This window comes from Dasypus novemcinctus, chromosome 19, assembly GCF_030445035.2.
Source record: "Dasypus novemcinctus isolate mDasNov1 chromosome 19, mDasNov1.1.hap2, whole genome shotgun sequence".
In the NCBI taxonomy this organism is placed as follows: Eukaryota; Metazoa; Chordata; class Mammalia; order Cingulata; family Dasypodidae; genus Dasypus; species Dasypus novemcinctus.
Genome location: NC_080691.1, coordinates 32,826,130 through 32,847,837, shown reverse-complemented (window position 1 = coordinate 32,847,837; position 21,708 = coordinate 32,826,130). Strand labels below are relative to the sequence as shown.

At 45.9% G+C, this 21,708-nt stretch overlaps 1 protein-coding gene across 4 annotated transcripts in view; it reads left to right on the top strand.

The window, feature by feature from the left end:
• The window catches only part of SVOP (SV2 related protein), a 69,166-nt gene that overhangs the window by 45,191 nt on the left and 2,267 nt on the right, over positions 1–21,708 (top strand). For all 4 annotated transcript variants that reach the window (XM_004470185.5, XM_071209831.1, XM_071209832.1 and 1 more), the window contains 8 exons: positions 1,599–1,724; positions 3,021–3,149; positions 5,996–6,069; positions 7,793–7,869; positions 12,154–12,261; positions 15,746–15,857; positions 16,749–16,830; positions 21,006–21,095. In XM_004470185.5, coding sequence (XP_004470242.1) covers positions 1,599–1,724; positions 3,021–3,149; positions 5,996–6,069; positions 7,793–7,869; positions 12,154–12,261; positions 15,746–15,857; positions 16,749–16,830; positions 21,006–21,095 — 798 coding nt within the window. The remainder of the gene's footprint in view (positions 1–1,598; positions 1,725–3,020; positions 3,150–5,995; positions 6,070–7,792; positions 7,870–12,153; positions 12,262–15,745; positions 15,858–16,748; positions 16,831–21,005; positions 21,096–21,708) is intronic.

The following is a 21,708-nucleotide window of genomic DNA, read 5'->3' as shown; positions in this document are numbered from 1 at the left end:
GAACTGGAAAAGGCTTTTATCTGAAAGTGAGACATGAACGGTCCAACTTGAGTGGACCAAACTGGCTCCCCTGTCCACTTCGTCACCATCCACCCCTGTTTTTACCCAGACTGACCCATGTCTTGTGTGAGACCTCCATCCTTGGCCACCTTCAGATGCGCTTGGTCCAGCCAGTCCCTCTCAGTATCACGAGACCCGCTTTCCAACCATGAGTTGAAAGATCTCAGGGCGTGTACATAGCTGCCCAATGACCCCTCTCCCATGTGGTGGCAGAGTTTGCTTGCCCTTGCCACCCACTGGTGCCCACAGGGACAACTGTGAGTCCACTCTAAGCTCCTCAGTAACTGTGACCACAGTGACAATATTGATCATATTGATCCCATGGCCCACACCAACCATCCCAACTACATCCACCCTGAGCTAATTACGGTTGATATTCAGCTGGTCCAACTGATATGGACACATGTGCTGTTTGAATAGTGAATGCATATAAATCCTGACTGCCTCCTCATTGCCAGACAGCCTGTCCCCTCGTAGGACCCCCAAGAACTCTCCAGGATCCAGCAACTAAGGAGCTAACTCCTTATACGGTGGTGGTGGGTTCCAGGACCGTGGCTGGTGTTCCTTGTGATTGCTCAGTGCCCAGGCTGTTTTGGTTGTTAGACTTTTTGACTATCTCCCCTAGAGATAGCAACAAAATGGTCTGCAGTTAATATAAGTAAAAGGGAAGTTAGGAAGGCTCTTGGGGACCCAAGAACTGATGGGGAGGTTGGAGGGCCAGCCTTGGGAATGGACAATAGTTGTATAGCCAGGGTCTCAGCAGGAAACTGCACACTTAAATTAACATAATTTGAAGAAGGTTTAATAAAGGCACTATTTATAAATTCCCTGCAGGGGTGTTACCACCCTAGGCCTGAAACGGTAGGGGGAGGGGAGAGAGAGAGAGAGAGAGAGAGAGAGAGAGAGAGGGAGGGAGAGAGGGAGAGAGGGAGGGGGAGGGGGAGAGAGAATTGTATGGCAATGACCTTCCTTTGCCTAAGGGATGCAGCCAGCCCACCACTGACCGTCCTGCAGGGAGGGAGACGGTGTCTATAGTCCCAACCTCTGTTCCTCCCTCTGTCCCATTTCCTGAAGGGCTCCCCGTTGGCCAGTCCAGTGGGAGCCTGTTGATGCAGTCCATAGGCAGAGCAAGGTGGAAAAGGGTGGAGAGGCTCCGAAGAGACAAACAGAAGATGTCCAGCCCCATACAGAAGAGGCAGTTCTGATGAAGGATGCTGGGGAACTGTTGGGAAAGGGAGAAGACATCAGTAGACAAAAACCAATGAGTCTACTACCATACTGAGCTCGCACAATATCACTTATGACGTCCTCCTTGAGCAGAGCTACCATGTTGCACAACTCAAGATGGCAGATATTTTGCAGTATAAATGGTACCTCTGGGAGATGTGCACCATGTCAGCCCTGGCGTAACCATATGGACCATGGGAAAAGTTCTGGCCATTCTGACCTTGCTGACCTCATGTCTCCAGTGACCCCATACCTGAGCTCCCTGTTGTGGTCATGCTACCCCCATTTCTGACTCTGATTTTCCATGCCAGGTCTTCTGGGCCATCGGGACAGTGTTCGAGGTCATCTTGGCTGTGTTTGTGATGCCCAGCATGGGCTGGCGTTGGCTGCTCATCCTCTCGGCTGTCCCACTCCTCCTCTTTGCTGTCCTGTGTTTTGTAGGTATCCTTTAAGAGATCTCATCTACTGTAAAAACTACAATAATTCCTAGAAATAATGATAGGTTTGACTAATTACTGAGCCTCACTATGTGGCAGGCTCTGTGCTAAGCTCTTTAGATGCATTATCACATTTATTCCTCCCAAAAACCATATGACATAGGACTATGATTAACCCCTACATTAGCTAGGATGACACCAGCTGCTGTAACAAATAATGCCTACAAATTCAGTAGCTGAACACAACGGGAGTTTATTTTTCTTTGCATAATGGTCTAGCATGGATGTTTCTGGTTAGCAGCTGTGATTTGGGGCCCACATTCTTTCTAATTTGTGGCTCTGCATCCTCTAGGGCTTTCTAAGATGACAGGCTGGTGAAGGGTAGGTAGAGGCAGCGCACACACTTCTTAAATACCGTCACCAGGAATACTCTGCTCATATGCCATTGGTAGGAGCAAGTCACATGGTCTCACCTAGCTGAAAGGGGAGCTGGGAAATGTAGTCCCTGGTTGGCAGCTACTTCAACTTCCCAGGACAAATCCATAAGGAGAAGCAAGGATTTTGGTGAACGTTAGCAATCTGTGCTACAGCACCATTTTACTGATGAGGAAACTGAAGCCCAGAGAGATTGATGGACTTGCCCAAGGACACACAGCAAATAAGCAATAGAACTATAACCTGAGCTAGATCTTTTGACTCTGAGCCTCGGGCTTTCTCTGCCGCTAAGCCTGCTGTTTCACAGACGGCTCTTGCTTCATTTTTATGAGAATGCTTTTATCCGGCCACTTGGGGTTGGGACTCTATTAGATCTGATTTCTTGGACTGAGTTTGCAGATGATCCTGAACACAGGCAGGGGATAGTTTCTTGAGAGATGGGGGTGAGGTTTCTAATGATGGTGGAAGTGGCAGTCTTAATTTAAATGGCTCTCTCCTGGACCTCTGAAAGCAGCACCAAGTATAGTCGTTACAATAGCCAACAACAATAACTGCTACCATTTAACCCATGCCAGACACAGGGCTAAGCCTCATTTAATTCCTCTCAACAATCCCAACAGGTAGGATCTATTGTTATCCCCCACGTTATGGATGAGGAAAATGAGGCAGACAGACGTCAAGTAATTGCTCAGGGTCATACAGCCAATATGATAAATGATAGACCCGGGAGTTGAAGCCAGGCCTCTGGCCCCACAGCCCGCACTCTGAAGGGCTCCGCGCACAGACAGGACTCTGTGGCCGGGACTGAGTGTTCCATTCCCTCCCCTAACTGGCCTCGCCTGGGTCTCCTGTCCCCCACAGTGGCTGCCGGAGAGCGCAAGGTACGATGTGCTGTCCGGGAACCAAGAAAAGGCCATTGCCACCTTAAAAAGGATAGCGACGGAAAACGGAGCCCCCATGCCACTGGGGAAACTCATCATCTCCAGACAGGTCAGTGTATGGCGCGACCTCCGCCCTGAGCGCCCGCGCGCCTGCAGGTGAGCGTGCGCACGCGGGGTGGGGTGCGTGCCTGTGCGCATGCGGATGAGCACATGTCCCCAGGCGGGGCGTGCACCTCTGTGTGCACGTGGTATGTGTTCCCGTGAGGAACCTGCGTGGTGGATTTGGCAGCTCCAGTCTGTGTATTTCCTCTGCCAAGTCCTATAAGTGCCGCCTGTCGGATTTAGCCTGTGAGTTGAGAAACGTCCACTAAGTGTTCCTACAACGCCCGGCTGCCGTCCCTCCTCGATTTCGCCTTCCAGCGCCGATTCAATCTAACAAATGTGATTGATCCTCAAAGGCTGTGCAATAAAACCACATTAGAAGGCAGCGTCATAAGCTCGCAACCAGCGGACGCAGTCGCACCCTGTGTACACGTTGTTAATGGATGTTGTAGCACACTCCCCTTGTAACACAATCGGGGAATTTACTGCAGGGAGAAATGTTGAACACCCATTTTGTGCGCACGTGTGTATGTTGGGAGAAGGGATACAGATATTAGGCCTCAGTCCTTGCCCTCAAGCAGATGGGAGAAACGTGACAAAAAGCTTTAAGTCATACAAGGAAATTGTTTTTGATTTTTTGTTTGTGTTACAAAGGAGGGCCGAGTGAAAAGATGGAAAGACTCTAGTCCCGGATGTTATTGCTCAGTCCCTGAATAAACAGCCCAGGAGATGTACTATCTATGGACTTTTTGAGTTCGTTTTTCCCCCCAACTTTTATATATGTTAGGTTTTCTGTTATAAGAGCCAAAATCATCCAAACTGATATAATACCGTCAGCAACCCACTTTCCAAAAATCCATGAGGGCCATCTTTTTAGACTCATAGATCAGATCATGTCACTCCTCTGCTTACAATTCTCCAGTGGCTTCCCATCCTATTTAGAATAAACTCCAACTCCTTACAAAACCTTACGTGATCTGGCCCTTGCTTTGCCCTAAGACCTAATCTCTTACCGTGACCCCCACCTGTCTTCTTTCTGATCCTCAAACATTCTAAGCTCATTCATGATTTTTTAATTATTATTATTAAAATATTTATGAATATTTATATTTATAAAATAAATTTTTCCCAACATTGCATTAAATTCATGTACAACTGAAGAACTGCTAAATGAATGCTTAGGATATAAGTGAACCACTCCAGGGGAAAATATGGAATAAATAATGTGATCCAAAAGCAAAATGATCAAACAAACTGAAGAGAGTGTATTTTGGGCTCTAGGTCCCCCCACTTGAGATTGCTAAACTTCAAGCTTCAAAATATTCTCTTTTTTTAATGTTTTAAAGTAAAATTGTATTTCTCACTGTTTCCATATTACGCAAAAAGAACTGGATGGATTTTTACCAGATTGGAAGAGGATGTTTGGCGTGGTTTGACAACATAGAGGCCACGAGACGTACCCCCAAATCGACTGTAGGGGCTGCAGGGTAGGCAGGGGAGCCATCTCGAGTGCAGGAGACCCTTTTGGTTGCCTTTGGGGAGAGACCCATCTCTCCATATGAAGATGCTCTGATTGGAGAAAGCAATGGTTTTGAATGTGTGTCCCAAAATGAAAACTGCAGGGTGGATTTGCCAGGTGAGGGCGTCACTTTGGGATGGAGCCACTGCCCCTGTGGCACCTTTGCCTGCTCCTGGCGGCGAGGTTCCGTTGATTTGAGGGAGGTCACGGCTCCCCAGGGGCAGCAGGGAGGGGCAGCTAGGGCAGGGCAGGTCCGTTGTCGGTGCAGTGAGGCCCACGGAGAGCTGACTACTTGCGCCAGGAAGGCTCCAAAGAACCTCCCGAGATGAGAAAAAGAGGAGAGAAGGGTTTTCCAGAAGCAGACCAGTTCTACAAAAGCCAGTTTCCCCAAAGTATTGGCCAAATAGCTCTATGTACCAAAAATGTGTTCTTTTTTAATATTTTCAGTAAATATGAATGGATTCTTCCTATGTATGTGTTAATACATCTATTCATCAATATATTCTTTATATAAACATTTTAGTTAATCTCTTCCTATGTTAATGATTCTATTCTAAAATGTTCAATAAATATAGACATTCACAAACATAGACAATAAACATATTTAATGAATACTGTCTTCTTATTAAAAATTTATTACAAAAATATTCTTCATGAAGATAATACTCAAAGGTAGATAAACTACCTTATAGCCTGTAGTTTTTGCTTTGTTTTGTTTTATCTTTAGCATGTTTAAAGACACGAGCATTCCTCAATCTGCTGCAAAGAAAAATATGTTCATTAAATATACCTACAAATATGTTCAGATTCACTGAATACATTTTAGAAATAGCAACATAAAGCAAAGATTTGGTAAATTAATAAATTCTGTAAAATTGGCAAAAGGGTCACTTAAGCTAATCAGGCATTTGGCAAATTGGCTTTTGGATTTTGAGTGCATTTCTTTTTGTCTTCTTTACCTAGTGACAGCTTTGGGGAAGGGGGTGAAACGGTTGGGTACCCCTGGACTGGTTTTCGGCTCGCAGTGCCCATGGGTCTGCCCAACGAGCTGGGAGGGGCGGGACTGAGCTCCGGGTACCGAATGGGGGCATGGCCCCTGTCCTGCAGGAGCCAAACCTCTGGACACTGCTGGGGTCAGGCTGGAGGGGCTGAATCTGCTTGGCCGAGATGCAAAAGGGGGCCGCTCGAGCGACGTGGGCTTGTGTCCCGGGTTCTCAGAGCCCCCAGGGTCCTGCCCATAGAAGCCCTCCCTTCCCGCCGTGGGTGTCCATGGGATTCGCACCCACCCCCTCTGGAGAGCAGAAGGGTAAACAGCTGTCCTTGTCTTGAAACAGGAAGACCGGGGCAAAATGAGGGACCTCTTCACGCCCCATTTCAGATGGACAACCTTGCTGCTGTGGTTTATATGGTAAGAGCGATTTGCTGATCACTTCCCCCCCTTCCGCTATGCCCTTTTTGGGGTTTTACTTTAATGTGATATCTTCGGCAGCATTGGCAAAAATGCAGTCATTTGAGCATGGCTGTCCAGATTTCTGCTTACCTAGATCTCACCTTTACTATTACTTTCTTAGCCTTATCTAGAGCTCACCGTTACTATTATTTTCTTAGCCTTATCTAGAGCTCACTGTAACTATTATTTTCTTAGCCTTATCTAGAGCTCACCATGACTATTATTTTCTTAGTCTTTTTCTTTAATTTGACTCACTTTTTACTCAGATAAACATATTTTTAAAGGAATCTTTATATCTCTACTTTAAAGGTAAAACCTGAATTGCAGGCCATAAATAGAAGGTGCCCTTAAGGAGAAACTAAAATGGGGCTAGATCAGATGGATAAGCAGCCACGGCACTGAGCCTCTGGATTAAACCAGAGACTGCTGGAGATTAGCAAGTGTTAGAGAAGCGTTAACACAAAAGAATGAAAGGGAACTTTATTTTCCTGCAATGAGATTTAATATTTAGGCCAAATCAGTGTTTCCTCAATATTGCCTTGGGTATCACCAGCTGTTCACAGCTCATATTTTGGTAGCCATGGACCTGGTCAACACAGACATTCTTAGAATTTCTAGTTCTAATCCTGTTTGAATTATCTTAACAACGGGTGAAATGGGGCAGGTTTGGGAGTGGAGGAGCACCTGGTGGGGGAGAGCAATTACCTTAAACTCCACAGGTAACTGAATTTCAACCAAATTGTGTACACAGCATCAACTTATTTTTTAAACCAATTCTCACTTTCCCTATTCACCTGTGAGCAGAGGTGCTAATTAGCCGGGGCTTGTTCTGAAGGTGATCAATTCCAGGGAAGAAAAGGGAAAAGCTTTGATACTACACTGAATGGGGCTCAACCTCTGCCCCTGCATTCCTGAGAGCTGAATCAGTTCACCAAGCATTTATTAAACGCCTGCTGTGTGCCCAGTACAAGTGCTGAGTCAGCAGGATTTTAAAGAAGGGAGCGGTAGGAGATCACAGTTGAGGATGCCTAGTAATATGTAGTTCAGTCGAGTCAACACAACTCATACCGAAACAATTAGAGATTAATTTTCATGCACTGCAGACGTTGCTAAATTGGCCAGCACTAACTGTAACCCAAGGAAATTAATCATTGGCTTCTGATTACCAGAGTCCCCACGTAACAATACTATGGGACAAGAAAGTTCCAGTCCTGCAGACTTGAGATTCTGGTTCCTGGGACAATGGGGAGTTAATAAACAGTGTCATTCAGGTCTGGAAATTCTAAAATCTTCCGTCCATGTTGACCAACTTGATACAAAAGCCCTGACAGATGTCAACAGTGACTGTGACATTTTGGTACCCAAACGTGTTTTCCTATTACCTGTTGGGTAGACAGCCTCGGTGTGGGGAGAAGGTGTGTCTCTGCGATGTAATGTGGTTTATGGTCTTTTGAAGGACATTCTATCACTTCCCGTCATCACGTTGCCTTGCCTTGTACCTGCTGGCTTCCTCTTTACTTCAAAGGTCTCTGTAAAGCCCCCAAAGACCCAGTATGGCCCAGGGATCAGGCCCAAAGACTGGTCTCCAATGCTGTTAACACAAGTCCCTTCCAAGGGGACAGGGAAAGGGGGACTTGCATTTCTGTGATCATTTTTTACCTTCTTGCTTACTCCTTGGCAGGTTTTCCAATGCGTTTTCTTACTATGGATTGGTTTTGCTCACCACAGAACTTTTCCAAGCAGGAGATGTCTGCAGTAGTGAGTATCTCCATCTTCTTTACCAATTAACCATGAACTCCCTCACACACACACACATACACACACAGGTGCACACACCGCCATCCCAGGTCCTGCCCTTACAGGTCCTGGTCTTGCACAAATTCCAGTGACTTTAGCTCACCAACTCCAGGAAGAAAGTTTCTGCAAAATCTCGGCAGAGAAGACCTGGGCTGTGGTTTCCAACAAGCTCGGTAAAAACCAGGACCGTCTTTTATGATGGAACTGGCCATTACACATCTCATGCCAGGGCTTGGGTCCTTAAGTTGACACTTAAGATGAAAATTGCAGATGAGTTATTATCACCCTTGATAATTCCCTAAACAGACCCTTGAAGTACAGTACTCAGAGTTCTATGTATATTTTGCTGGCAGCAATTCTGTGCACAGTTGGACAAACAGATTAGTCTCAACCCTGGCACAAAGCAGAGTCACCTGGGGGAGCTTTTAAACAATGCCAGGTGCCCGGGCTCCTCCCCAGACCAGCATTTAGCACCTCTGGAGGTGGGTCCCAGCTGGGCGTTTGAGGTTTTTGAAAGCTCCCCAGGTGACGCTATTGTGCAGGGGGAGGTGAGAACCAGTGGGCAAAAGGAAGGAAAGAATAAAAAGTCCACCTGAAGGTGACTTCAACTTCAAACCATTCTGTCTTTAAGATAATATTAGCTTCCTAGCCTTGAACCCAGGATGGAGAAATAAAGGGATTAAGTTCTTGCTTGACGGAGGGTTTGCCCATTCACAGGAAGCCCCTGTAATCTTAAAGGGCATTAATGTGTGTGTTTTTTTAAATTAGTGTATTTAATAAAATAGTGAAGTCACATTTCACTGAGAAGGGTAAGGAGCCTAAATTTATAGTTTGGATTAAGTGGCTCTATTACGGATTTGGAGAATTGGCATCGGGCAGAGATTACCTGCCTCAACAGTGGACATTTAAGTAGAAGATACAGTTATAAAGTGGAGGTTGGCAAACTTTTTCTAACAAAGGGCCAGATAGTAAAACTTTTCGGTTTTGTGCGCCATATGATACATGTTGAGCCACTCTACTAGTGTAGTACGAAAGCAGCCCTGGACAGTATGCAGACAAGTGAGGATTGCCCGTGCTCCTGTGAAAGCTTATTTAGGAGCACAGATTTGTAGGTCATGCAAAAGCAGGGAGGGACCAGATGTGGCCTGCAGGCTACAGTTTGCCAATCCTTGTTTTAAAGCTCTCTCTCTCTCATACCTGGCGGGGAAGGTAATGCTATAGGTCAAGCCCAGGGCTGGAAATCAGGGGACTTGAATTCTAATTTTGGTTCTGGTGCCAAGTAGGTGTGTGACCTTGGGCAAGTCATTCATTCATTCAATATGTATTGTCTACCTGCCGGGTACTAGTCCAGGAGTTGATATGTAGCAATGAATACAAAAGACAAATATCCCTCTCCTGGGAACTGATATTGTGGTGGGGAGAAAGAGATAATAAGTAATATGCTAATATACTATTATATTAGAAGGTGATAGGTATGTTCAAGGGAAAATTTTAAAGAAAAGTTAAACCCTGCCTGTCATACAAATATAAAATGAATATGTGTCATTGATTTTATTGGGCTCATTAATGAATAAAACAGTTGTTAAGAACTGTGAGATTTTACATATTTATAAGCTAACAAATTAGCTTTTTCAGTTTCCACAGAGGTTTGCAAAAGACATGAGACTCCTGGGTCAGAGAAAAAGGGCATTTATTCACAGCAATAGCTGTAGCCAGAGTTTCAGCATTTCCTTACACCTTGAGCCCCAATGCCCACAGGGTGACATGAAAAGGGGCAGATAATACCTGCAAAGGCAGTGCATTGTGTTGCAAGAGAGGAATCCTGAGCTTAAGGATCTAGATCTTTTATACTGTACTGTAAACATGCCTGCCATGTGCTTCCAAGGCTGGGCACTGCACAAATATCCCTGAAAAGATAGTCCAGAACAAAGGGAGTTATAAGACATACAGAAATGCAAGAGGCCCATGGAGAATTACCTCCCAACATCAATAAAAGGTTATAATTGTTTTAAAAGGAGAATTCAAAACACACACTTACAGAGGCAATCAGAAATGCTGGAAAGGATTTCCAATTAGATGCAAAACTTGTCAATACGTATAGGCAAAAATCAACTGCATCACCACCAGACACAATTTGCATTTCTATGGACAAGAAGCATTTGCTTTGCTATCTGTATTTTACAGTTTGCAGAGCTGTAAAATAGCTCAAAGACAATGACAGATGGAAATACCCACAAGGTTGCACTAGATAGGAAGAGAGGACATTTTTGCCCATTTCAAAATCCTTGACAATATTTCCTGACAAATGATCTGGAAAAAAGAAAAGCAGGAGAGCAGGGTAAGGGGCGGTCAGGAGTATGGCACAGAGCAACAGGCAGGCTGGAATTTTTAAATAGAGTGGTCAGACTGACCCCAGTGATATTTGAAGAAATGATATTTGACATTTGAAGAGGTGAGAGAATTCATCATAGGGATATATAAAGTGCAATCCAGGAAGAGGAAGTGGCCATTGCAAAGGTTCCCAGGCAGGAGTGTGCTTTACTTGATGAAGGACAGGAGATCAGCGTGGTTGGAGCAGAGCGAACAAGGGAGAAAGAAGTAGAAGGTAGGATCAAAGAAGTGATGGGGCCAGATCATGTAGGGCCTTACAGGATTTTAAGGACTTTGGCTTTTACTCTTACGTTGAATGACATGGGAGGTCACTGACATTAATCTGACTCAGGTTAAGGGTCCCCTGGCTGCAGTGTTGGAAATAACGCAATGGCAGGGCTGGGCTGGGGGTGAGGGTGCGTGTATAGAAGCAAGAGAACTGGTTGGGAGGTTATCGTGGTAAGAGATGGCAGCAGTGGGAGTGGTATGAAGTATCCAATCATATCCTAACATAGTTTGAATTTGCCGATGGATTGGCCATGGGGTAAAGGGAAAGAGAGGAGTCAAAGATGCTTCTAGGGCTTTTAAGCTGGGCAACTGGAAGGATGGGGATGCCACCAACTTAAATGGGAAAGCCGTGGGAGTAGCAGGTTTGAAGGGCACTCACCCTGTCTGATTTTATTCTGTTAAATGCAAATAGGTGTTAACCCGTTGTCTTTAGGAGACCAGACCTATATTTTGGAGGTAAAGCAAGGTCTGAAATAGAACAACGTGAGTTCATAACTCATTATTAACTCATTCTGGACCAGGGGTGAGACTTATTGTCATTAACTCTTTGGCCACTGTGTCACATTCCAATTCCATAAAAAGTGGGGGTCAAGGGAGATGAACAGATAATGAGCATACATTAGTCTTCTATTACTGATTAACAATATTACCACAAACTTAGTAACTCAAAACCACACACCTTTACTATTGCACAGTTTCTATGGGCAGGAGTGTGGACAACAGCTTAGCTGGGTCCCCTGCAAGGTTGCAGCCAAGGTATCAGCCAGCACTGGGTTCTCATCAAAGGGCTCAACTGGGGAAGGACCCAGTGCCCCACCTGTGCGGTGGTTGGCTGGATTCCTTGCGGTTTGGGGACTGAGAGCTTTGGGTTCTTGCCGGCTGTCAACTCCGTTTCTTGCCACGTGGACCACCAACATGATCGCTTCCTCCCAGTTACCGAGAGAGAATAAGAGGCCATCCTAGCTAGATGGGCATTGCCGTCTTACATTACATCGTCTCATACCTACCGTCACTTTTGCTCCATTCTGTTGGTTAAAAGCAAATCACAGCCATAGGTCCTGCCCATACTCAAGGAGAGTGAACACCGAGAGGTGTGGAGCCTGGGGCCACCCTAGTGTCTGCCTTTCACAGAAGCACCCAGTTTGAACTGATTCTGGACTCAGCCCATTGACACCAACAGCCTACACTTTGCCTTGACTCCATATTATCTTTCCATACTCAACAGTACCATGAGAGGACAGAGAGTGCTCAAGGTGTTCAGAAAGATTTGGGTTCTTGTTCAAACACTGTAAATCTAAGGCATGAGAGCTTAGGAGAAAGTAATAACTAAAAATCCTTCCTTGAAAGCAGATGCTCTGTTAAACAAATATCTGGAATTGAAAAATAATAATAAAGAGACTCAGAGAGATGAGACTGTAGCACTGCTGGTTGGGAATCCCACTTGAGTGCCTGACTCCTGAGCCTGAGCTCTTTCCAGGGCACCCCAGCTGACTCATATCTAGAGAAGGGGCCATAGGAGCAGGAAGGTGAGCTCCAAGGCCTGGTGCACGGCTCTTCCTTCCTCTTTCTCTGTCTCCCATCCCCCAGTCTCCAGCCAGAAGAAGAAGGTAGAGGCCAAATGCAGCCTGGCCTGTGAGTACCTGAGCGAAGAGGACTACATGGACCTGCTGTGGACCACCCTCTCTGAGTTCCCAGGTGAGGGATCTGGGGCAGGGGAGTCTGAGAATGTGGCGACTGCTCAGCTGGCGGCCCAACTGGTGTCACCCAGAAGCAAATCCCATTTTTAGGGGAGATTTTCCCCCCAAACCTCATCTAAGTTGTTAAGGACTGTAAAGGGGCTGAGATTTTACCCTACTTTAAGGATAACAGGCTAACCTGCCCAGTTTCATGCATGCCAGCAGAAGACATGAGACTCCTGGGTCAGAGACAAAAGACTTTATGGCTTAAGGCACAGCAAGTAGCATGAATACTTTGGCATCAATTCCCTTTGCTCCCCAGTCCCATGAGAATGCTGTAGAAGGTCCCAGATGGGTGCTGCACATAAAATGGGTTTGTATCACAGCTGAGAAATCCCAAGATTAGGAAATTCAAATATTTCATAATGGGCTTCCAGAAACCGGCCTAATTTTTGCCCCCAGAGGAAGACATCATCTTCATTATATTGAACAGTAAATAAACCTGCCCTTTGCTCCAGAGGGAAACACTATTTCTATCTTCCAAGGCTGTTTGCTAGACAAACACCCTTGAAATGATAGTCTGGAACAAAAGGACAGCTAGTGCCTCTGCTCACAAGATGTACAGAAATATGAGAGACCCATGGAGAATTATCTTCCAACACTAGCCACAGTGGAAAAGATGAGTGTGCTGTGGAAACTCCAAACCTGCACGTAATGCAGAGGTGAGGTTTCTTTTCCTTTAAAAGGAATAATGATGATTATAACAATAATAATATCTAATATTTATTCAGTGCTTACTGTATACCAGGCACTGCACTAAGCATTTTACAGGTATAGTTTCATTGGATCTGGTGCAGTAGCATAATTATTTCCATTTGACAACTAAGGAACTGAGGCTCGGAATTAACTTGCCCAGTGTAGCAGAAACTCTCATGTGCCCCCACATGTCCCTGCAACTTGCAACTACCAGAATCTGTATCTGTGGGCTTGGGGACTTTCTCAGAAGCAGTGAAGTGTCACAGCAGCTAAAAGAAAGCAAGGCAGGCAGAAGTGCTGGGGAATTAACAGCCCGGGAGCAGCCCTCAAACAAGGACTGCAGGAATTAATGTATAATTACCCCAGCTTTGGGGAGCGGGTGTAGCTCAGGTGGTTTAGTGCCTGCTTCCTATGTACAAGGTCCTGGATCAATCTCCAGAATCTCCTAAAAACAAAAATTGAACAAACAAACAAACAAAAACCAACGGTCACTGGAAAGCAGATGTATTAGTCAGCCAAAGGGGTGCTGATGCAAAATACCAGAAATCTGTTGGCTTTTATAAAGGGTGTTTATTTGGGGTAAAAGCTTACAGTTACCAGGCCATAAAGTATAAATTACTTCCCTCACCAAAGTCTCTTGCCACGTGTTGGAGCAAGATAGCTTCCGATGTCTGCCAGGGTTCAGGCTTCCTGGGTTCCTCTTTTCCCAGGGCTTGTTTCTCGCCAGGCTTAGCTGCTCTGCTCCTCTGTGTGCTTACTTCCCCAGCTCCAGCTCAAAACTCCAACTAACTCCTATGCCTTATCGTTTTCTCTGTGAGTCCCCACCCACCAAGGGGGCAGGGATGCAACGTCCTACTGACATGGCCCAATCGAAGCCTTAATCATTATTTAATCAAGGAAAAGTGAAACCTCTAAATCCAATATAGTCTAATATGCCCAGAGAAACAGACCAGTTTACAAACGTAATCCAAGATCTATTTTTGAAATTCATGAACAATATCAAATGGTCACAGCAGGTGTAGCTCAATAGTTGAGTGCCTGCTTCCCATGTGTGAAGTCTTGGGTTCAATTCCCGATACCTCCTAAAAAAAGAAAAAAGTGCCTCAGCTTCCTTGTCCATCAGGTGGGAAATTCCAAGTTACAGTGTTTGACACTGGCTCCCAGAGGTCCCCTGTGGGATTTAACTCCAGTTGCCCAGAGTTGTTACCTGCTTGATACGCATTCTTCGTCAATTGCCTTCCTCTCTCTGTCTACTTCACCTCTTTCCTTCTGGTGCTTTCTTGGTCTACCTCCCAAGTAAAATCCCAGCCCTGAGGGTTTCCTTCTGGGGAAATCTAAATAAGAAGACTATGAGGGTCCTACAGCTGGTAGATCTGAGATAATGAACTCTGGGCCCAACCCTGATTCTTCAATTCTATACTACCGTGTCCCTTTCCATCTAGTTTACTGGGTAAGATGAATGCTTAGAAGTTAAACTCAGCATTGCCATTCACCAGCTGCATGAGTCTTGGCAATTCCCTTTTCTTCTCTAAAACTCAGATTCTTCTTTCCTTCCTTATTATGTTTATTGATTTGAAACTTGTCTTTGTTCCCTGGTACCTCCAAGTCCTAGAACAGTTCCTGGCAAGTAGTAGGCCCTTAATTTATTGATTGAATAAGTATGTAAAATGGAGCTATTAATAATACTTACCTTAGAGGGTTGTTTTGAAAATAAAACAAGAAAATGAAAATAGATGTAAAAGTGCTTAGTCCAATTTTTAATTGTTATTAATAAACACTATGCCATACTACACAGATGAAGGAACTGAGGCTCAGCGAGGGCAAGCCCTAACCCAAGATCACATCGCAAGGTAGAAGTAGAGACATGGCTTAAAACCCAGGCGTTTCTGACTCCCAGCCCAGGCATTCTGCTGCCTGCATCCATTGCTGTATAACAAATGATCCCCAAATTGAGTGGCTTTTAAAACAACACGCATTTTTCATCTTGCAGTCTCTGTGGGCCCGTAGTCTGGGAGTGGCTTTCCTGGGCCCTCTGCTTCAGCGTGCCTTATGCATCAGCACAGGGTCTCATCTGAAAGCTCGGCTGGGGCAGGATCCCCCTGTTTCTACACTCACTCGATTCAGTTCCTCAAGGGTTGGTGGACCGAGGGCCCCAATTCCTCACTCGATGTTGGCCAGAGGCTGTCCTCTGTTCCTAGCCAGTGATCCTCTCCATCAGGGCAAGTACAGGAGAAGAGCTAAGAGAGAGAGAGAGAGAGAGAGTGCCAGCAAAATGGAAATCACACGTAATGAATGGGCCACGATGAAGAAAGAGGCTGTTGATGTGGGAAGAGTGTGGGGGTGGGAAGTGGGGTATGTGGGAACCTCTTATATTTTTTAATGTAATATTTTTTGTGATTTATGTATTTTTTTTTAAAAGACAATTCATTAAAAATTGATCAATTAATTAATTATTTTAAAGGATGGAAATCGCAGTCTTATAATCTAATTTCAGTAGTGACATCCCGGGGGAGCGGGGGTAGCTCAGTGGTTGAGCACCTGCTTTGCCTATATCTGGGTTCAATCCCTGGTACCTCCTAAAAAAAAAAAGTGACATCCCATCACTTCTGTTGTATTTTAGACATGACAAGTGAGTCACTTGGTCCAGCCCACACCCCAGGGGAGGGGACGACCCAAGGTGTAAATGGGGAGGCGGGGACCACCGGAGCCCGTCAGAAGCTGCCACGGGGCCTCTGCTCCCCTTGCAGGTGTCCTTGTGACTCTGTGGATCATCGACCGCCTGGGTCGCAAAAAGACAATGGCCCTGAGCTTCGTCATCTTCTCCCTCTGCAGCGTCCTGCTGTTTATCTGTGTTGGAAGGTGGGTCGTGAAACCAGCTCTCTCTGGCTAGCAGACCCTGCCCGGTGGCTCTTTGGGTCTGCCGGCCGAGCATGACACCCCCTGGAGTTATCCGAGGGTCCCCCCCATGCCACGCGCGAGGACTGAGGTTGATGGCTGCCTCCATGGAGCCAAAGCTCACGCTCGCCGCAGGAGCCTCGGATGGGGGTTCTGACGGCAGGTCTCCCTCCAGCACCCCGCGTTTAGGTTTTCCACATCCTCTCCCAATGAGGTCACACGTGCGGCTGTTTAATTTATATATGTGTTCAGAGTGTGAGTCCGAGCAATGGAACGATTTAAAATAGACCTAATTGTGTTCGGGCATTTCTCTACTTTTCCATCACCAAGAGCTTCAAAATCTGAAAGTGGCCTCTGCCTCTCTTGACCTCTGAGGAGGAATCTGGGGGCTACTTCTTGGCCTGAGGATGGTTGGGAGACAAAGTATGAACCCTGAAATGTTGGCGCTTAAGACATTTATGGGGAAAAGGGAATGGAGGATTTGGGGATCAGGATTATCCTACAAATACTGAATAGAAGTTGACTCTTACTGGCTCAACTGGCTCCTGGCTCAATCTCTGCCCCCACAAGTTCCTGTCTGGACTTTCAACTCTTTATCACTTCCCCCCAACCTGCGCCCAAAGAGGGCACCCCAGATGTTTCCACCTCTCAGCCTGGTTCTTTGGAGACTGAAAAACTTATAAAAGCAGGTCTTTTAAGGATGGCACTGGGGTGTGTGTGCAACTGTATGCCTGTGGGACAGCGTGTGTTGGGGGGTGGCCTATGACAATTTCTGGGTGCACCTTCTGCCTGGGCAGGTAGAACTTTGCAGAAAAAAAACAAACTCAGCTCATCTCTTTTTTTTCCTCTCCCTAGAAATATGCTCACTTTGCTACTCTTCATTGCAAGAGCGTTTATTTCTGGAGGCTTCCAAGCAGCCTATGTTTACACACCTGAGGTAGGAGGGCGCAGCGGGGGCAGGGAGGATGGGTGCTCTGCCTCGAGAAGCACCCACACTGAAAGTGTGCTGGGATCCCAGCTGGGCTCCTCGGGGTGAAAAGGCATCCTTGGATCTGACTGGCCCCTGTGAAGCTCTTCATTCATTCAGACTATTTTTCTATCTTTTTTTTTTCTGCTTTATAAAAGTTTATACTCAACGTAAACATTCCAAAATGTTACAGAACTGAGTAAAACTGCATCATCCCTTTCTGGAGACAACCTTCTGGAATAGTTCAATATGCATTCTTTCAGATTTTTTTTTTATGCTGATACTATTAGGTTAGTGCTTGTAGCAGTCAAATTGGATAACTAGGTAATTGAGAAGAGTTTAATGAAAAGACTGGTTACAGTGGTGTGGGGCAGGGCCTGGGGAACCCCACAAGCCATATAGCAGGCCCCAGAGCTTGCAAAGGGGATGGGATGGTTGGGGCAGCTGCACCACCCCACCCCCACCCACCCCCACCCCCACCCCCACCTGATGCGGTGAGGGAAGGAGCTGCTACTGGGTCCCAGGAGAGAGCTGTGTGAACAGGTTGCCTTGAGAGCGACTGTGACCTTTTTTTGAGGGACCCAGCTGGCCTGGAGCAACTTGGAAGCTGGGGAATAAATACCCACCCTCACTTCCAGTGCCTCTTTCTTCCTTCCCTCCCATCTCCCACTGGGAATTCCCATTGGCTGAACCCAAGGAGAGGTCGGAGGGCCAGGGAGCCCTCTGGTTTGGTGACACTGGTCAGCTCAGAATGAGGTGAGGAAGGGTGTAGAGTGGTTCTGGAGGGGCAGGTGGAAGATAATGGGCACAGGCCACATGGACCTACTTTGTTCTTTTTCATAGCTGCTCTGCTCTGCTCTGCTATGCTATGCTTTGCTATGCTGTGTTGCACAATGCTGTGCCGTGCCGTGCCATACCATGCTATGTCATGCTATGCTATGCCATTCTGTGGCATGCCATGTTGTGCAATGTCATGCTATGTTATGTTTTGCCATGCCAGGCTATGCTATGCTTTCTCTGGTAGAGCGTGAACAGATCGAACTTTTATAACAACTCCCCTAAACAGTAGATATTTGAGTTGTTTTCCAGATTTTTCTCATGTGTGTATTTCCTTTAGGGCAGATTTCAAGATGTGGAATTGCTGAGTTAAAGGCTATCAACATTAAAAATATTGAAAGAGTTTGCAAATCGCCCTCTAAAACATTGCACCGAAGTACACTCTGCACAAGACTGTGTGTGTCCATTTTCCCATGCTCAGAGCTTTTGGCTTATTTATTTTCTTTTACATTTTATTTACTTTTGTTAGGCACAAAGGGAAAGAATAGTATGTAGCCAGCTCTGTGCAAGGGCTCTACCTTGTTCCTTGTGCCCACAGCCTGCCCAGCATCCCCAGGCCCACACTCTGGCTGAGTTATCATCCTGAATCTTGTTTCCTCCACCCTTCCAGGCCCAGCTCCAGTCCCGCCTCTTCCAGGAAGCCCTCCTGGATCTCCCCCTCCCCAGCTTCCTTTTGCTGTCAGCATCTGTGCACATTTTGGTATTTTCAGTCACACCCAGATGCCCTGTCCCCCAAGGAGGTTGTGGTTCCCTTTGCCTGGGCCACCTGGTCTTTGATTGCCTTGTGGCATCTAGCCTAGTGTCCACTAGAGAAAGTCTTGTGGGTTGGACCCTCCCAGAAGGACCCCAGGAGATGCTAGAAGGCTGCCCACCCAAGGACTGAGAGCCCCAAGGTTTGCAGTGGCTTGTACCGAGGCTTGCAGACTACGGCTCATGGGCCAAATCCAGGCTGCCTCCTGGTTTTTTTTACAGTCCATGTTTTTAAATGGTTGAAAAAAATGAAAAGAAGAGCGCTCTCTCTTGACGCAGGAAAATGATGAAATTAAGGTTTCAGTGTCCATAAGTAGAGTTTTATTGGAACATGCTACCCCATTCATTTGCTGTTGTTGTCTATGGCTGCTTTCATTCTACATCTCCAAGACCATCTGGCCTGCAAAAGCCCCCCAGCTCTTTCCTATATGCACCTTTAAAACAGTTTGGGAACCCCTGGCTTGAACTAATCCAGCTAGTTACTTATAGCTGGTGAAGAGTTGGTGAAGTAAATGATGATTCACCCAAGAGGTAGAATTCTGGGCAATCATTAGAAATCATGCTATTTTGGAAGATGATACATGGACATGGTGACATGTCTACAATCTTTTTCTAAGAGACAAAAAGAAGTCTTTAAAAGCAGCATGTACAGAAATATCTAATGGATGAAATTATATCACCTCTGGGATTTGCATCGGTGTAATTTAGGAGGGGAGGGGAGTGAGAGGTGTGTGTCTGAAACAAGGCTGGCTAGAAATGAGAAATTTGAAGCTGTTTGGGACCAGTGGAGTCATTAGTCCACTCTACTTTAGTATATGTTAAATTCTCCATGAGGGAAAGAGAAACACAGGATGTCTAGTACTAATTCATTTATCCCTTTGAAAAAGTTATGCTAAAAAGAAAAAAAAATTATCTATGTATGGTGTTTAACATAAATGTCCATCAGTCCCTATTGAATTGTAAATTATGAAATATCCATTGTGGAATTCAGCTGCAGCGGTTAAAAAGAATGAGGTAGATGTCTATATACTGATGAGCATAGGCTTTTTATTTTTTTTTTATTTTTAATTTTTAAAATTAAAGTTAATAGATCACAAGGAACGTTACATTGAAAAAGCATAGGCTTTTTAAAGACATGTTGCTGAATGGAAAAAAGTAACTTATAAGGTGATATATAGTATGATACCTTTTGTATTAAAAAACAAACAATGCTGTATGTTTTCTATACCTATATGGTGTTTTTCCTTTAACATGTCTAGAAGGATACGTGCCAAACCTCATAATAGAGGGTCCTATGGAGAGAATTTTCCTGGTAGAGAGAGTGAACCAAAAACGAAATTAGGTGTTTTGATTTTTTACAGGGAGCCTATTTCATGTATTGCTTGTATAATTGAGTGAGTTAAAAAATATATGAATACATAAGATACATGCTCAAAAAGTTATTTGTTGAATAAATATATATGCATATATAATAATAGGAAAAACTAGGGTATACGTGAAAATGTGACAATGGTTATGTCTGGGTGTTGGGAACAGAAGTGAGTTTCGCTTATCACCGCAGCCCCAGCCCAACATGCTTTTTAATCTTTTCAAGTTTTCGGCACTGAGCATTGTATTTGTTGGAGATGATCTAGGTGCTGGGGAAAAAAAATAACTGCTCCAAATAGAGTGTATTGACACAATCAAAGTTTCTCCTCTACGGAACAGTCCAGTACAGGGGTTCCAGGCTGGCGGACAGCTTTTGCTCCCCATCTTCATCTTTGACTTCGTCATCCAAGTAATTCTCAACGGGGGGAGATCTGCCCCCCAGAGGACCTTTGGCAAAGTCTGGAGACCTTTTCAGATGGTCACATCTTGGGAGGGTGCGGGGGGGGGGGGGTAAGCTACAAGCCTCTGGTGGGTGGAGGCCAGGGACACTAACAAAGTCTCCAGGGCACAGGACTGGCTTGCGCAGCAGGGAATTATCTCTGTCCCAAATGCCCAGTGTTGCCAAGCCCCGCCCTAGGGCCTCGAGTCCTGTGTCGGGCCAGCAGGCAGGGGAGGGGCGTGGAGAAGACACGCCCACTCCTCGTTCACCGTGGCAGGAAGCTGCCCCGTCCCTTTCTCTCTTTACAAAGGAGAGAATGAGTCACACGGCCACAGTTGGAAATATATTGAGAAACTGTAAACATTTCGGGCTCTCTATGAAATTCTTTGAAGATCCCTGACCGGTGCCTAAGGTGCACTGCTGAGTACTGGGAGGCAGAGCCGTGTCTGGAATCTGAATGTGCAGCGCTGTGGGTGGAGGAGTCTTTGGGGAGCATCTGCAGCAGGGTGGACCCTCTTCCTGGGTTCCTTCCCACAGCTCAGTCTTTTGTCCTTTTTCTCAGTTGAGCCCCCTATCTCCTTTGGGGTGAGAACCGCCCACCTAGTCTCCCATCCATTAATGGGATCACCCACGTCTGAGGATTTACCTTCATTTCAGGCCAGCCCATTGGAGATGGTCCTGACAATTCTGGGCTGAAGAGGGGAGAGGGACCTGCTTGTTCCAAAATCCCCATCCAGCCCCTGTGTTTCAGGTCTACCCCACGGCGACACGGGCGCTGGGCCTGGGCACCTGCAGTGGCATGGCAAGAGTGGGTGCTCTTATCACTCCGTTCATTGCTCAGGTAGGTATCACCCCCAAATCCAGAGGGGCTGGGGGTGACCAAAGCCTCTGCATCGCAAGCAGTTACCATGGGCCGAGCCCCCTGCATGTCCTGTCTTATTTCATCCTAACACCCCACCCGGTGACGGAAGAGGTGTTGGCTGCAGATGAGAAAACAGGCTCGTAAGGATTAAGGGACTTGCCCAAGGGCAGCCAGCTGGGAAGTAGAGAAGTCAGGAATCAAACCCAGTTCTTTCTAGGGAGAAGAACCTGGGGTGCCCGACCAGGGCCCAAACCAGTTTGGATGGAGACAGGTAGGCATCGTGGACAACAAATGTCCCAGTCCCTGGTTTCTGAAGGTGTAGTTGCAGAATTTGCATCTCTCTGTGCATCTTGAAGGACTTCTATCCATTTTCTGGGATGTTATTTTTAAATCTTTTTGCCTTTTAAACATCTGGTTCATTTTTTATTGTAGTAACATGTATCATGTAAGTGTTCCCATTTTAACCGTTTTTAAGTTTACAGCTTGGTGGCATGAATTATATTTTCATTGGTGTGCCACCATCAACACCATTCATGAACAAAACGTTTTCATCACCCAAAACAGAAACTCTGCACCCATTAAGCAATCCCTT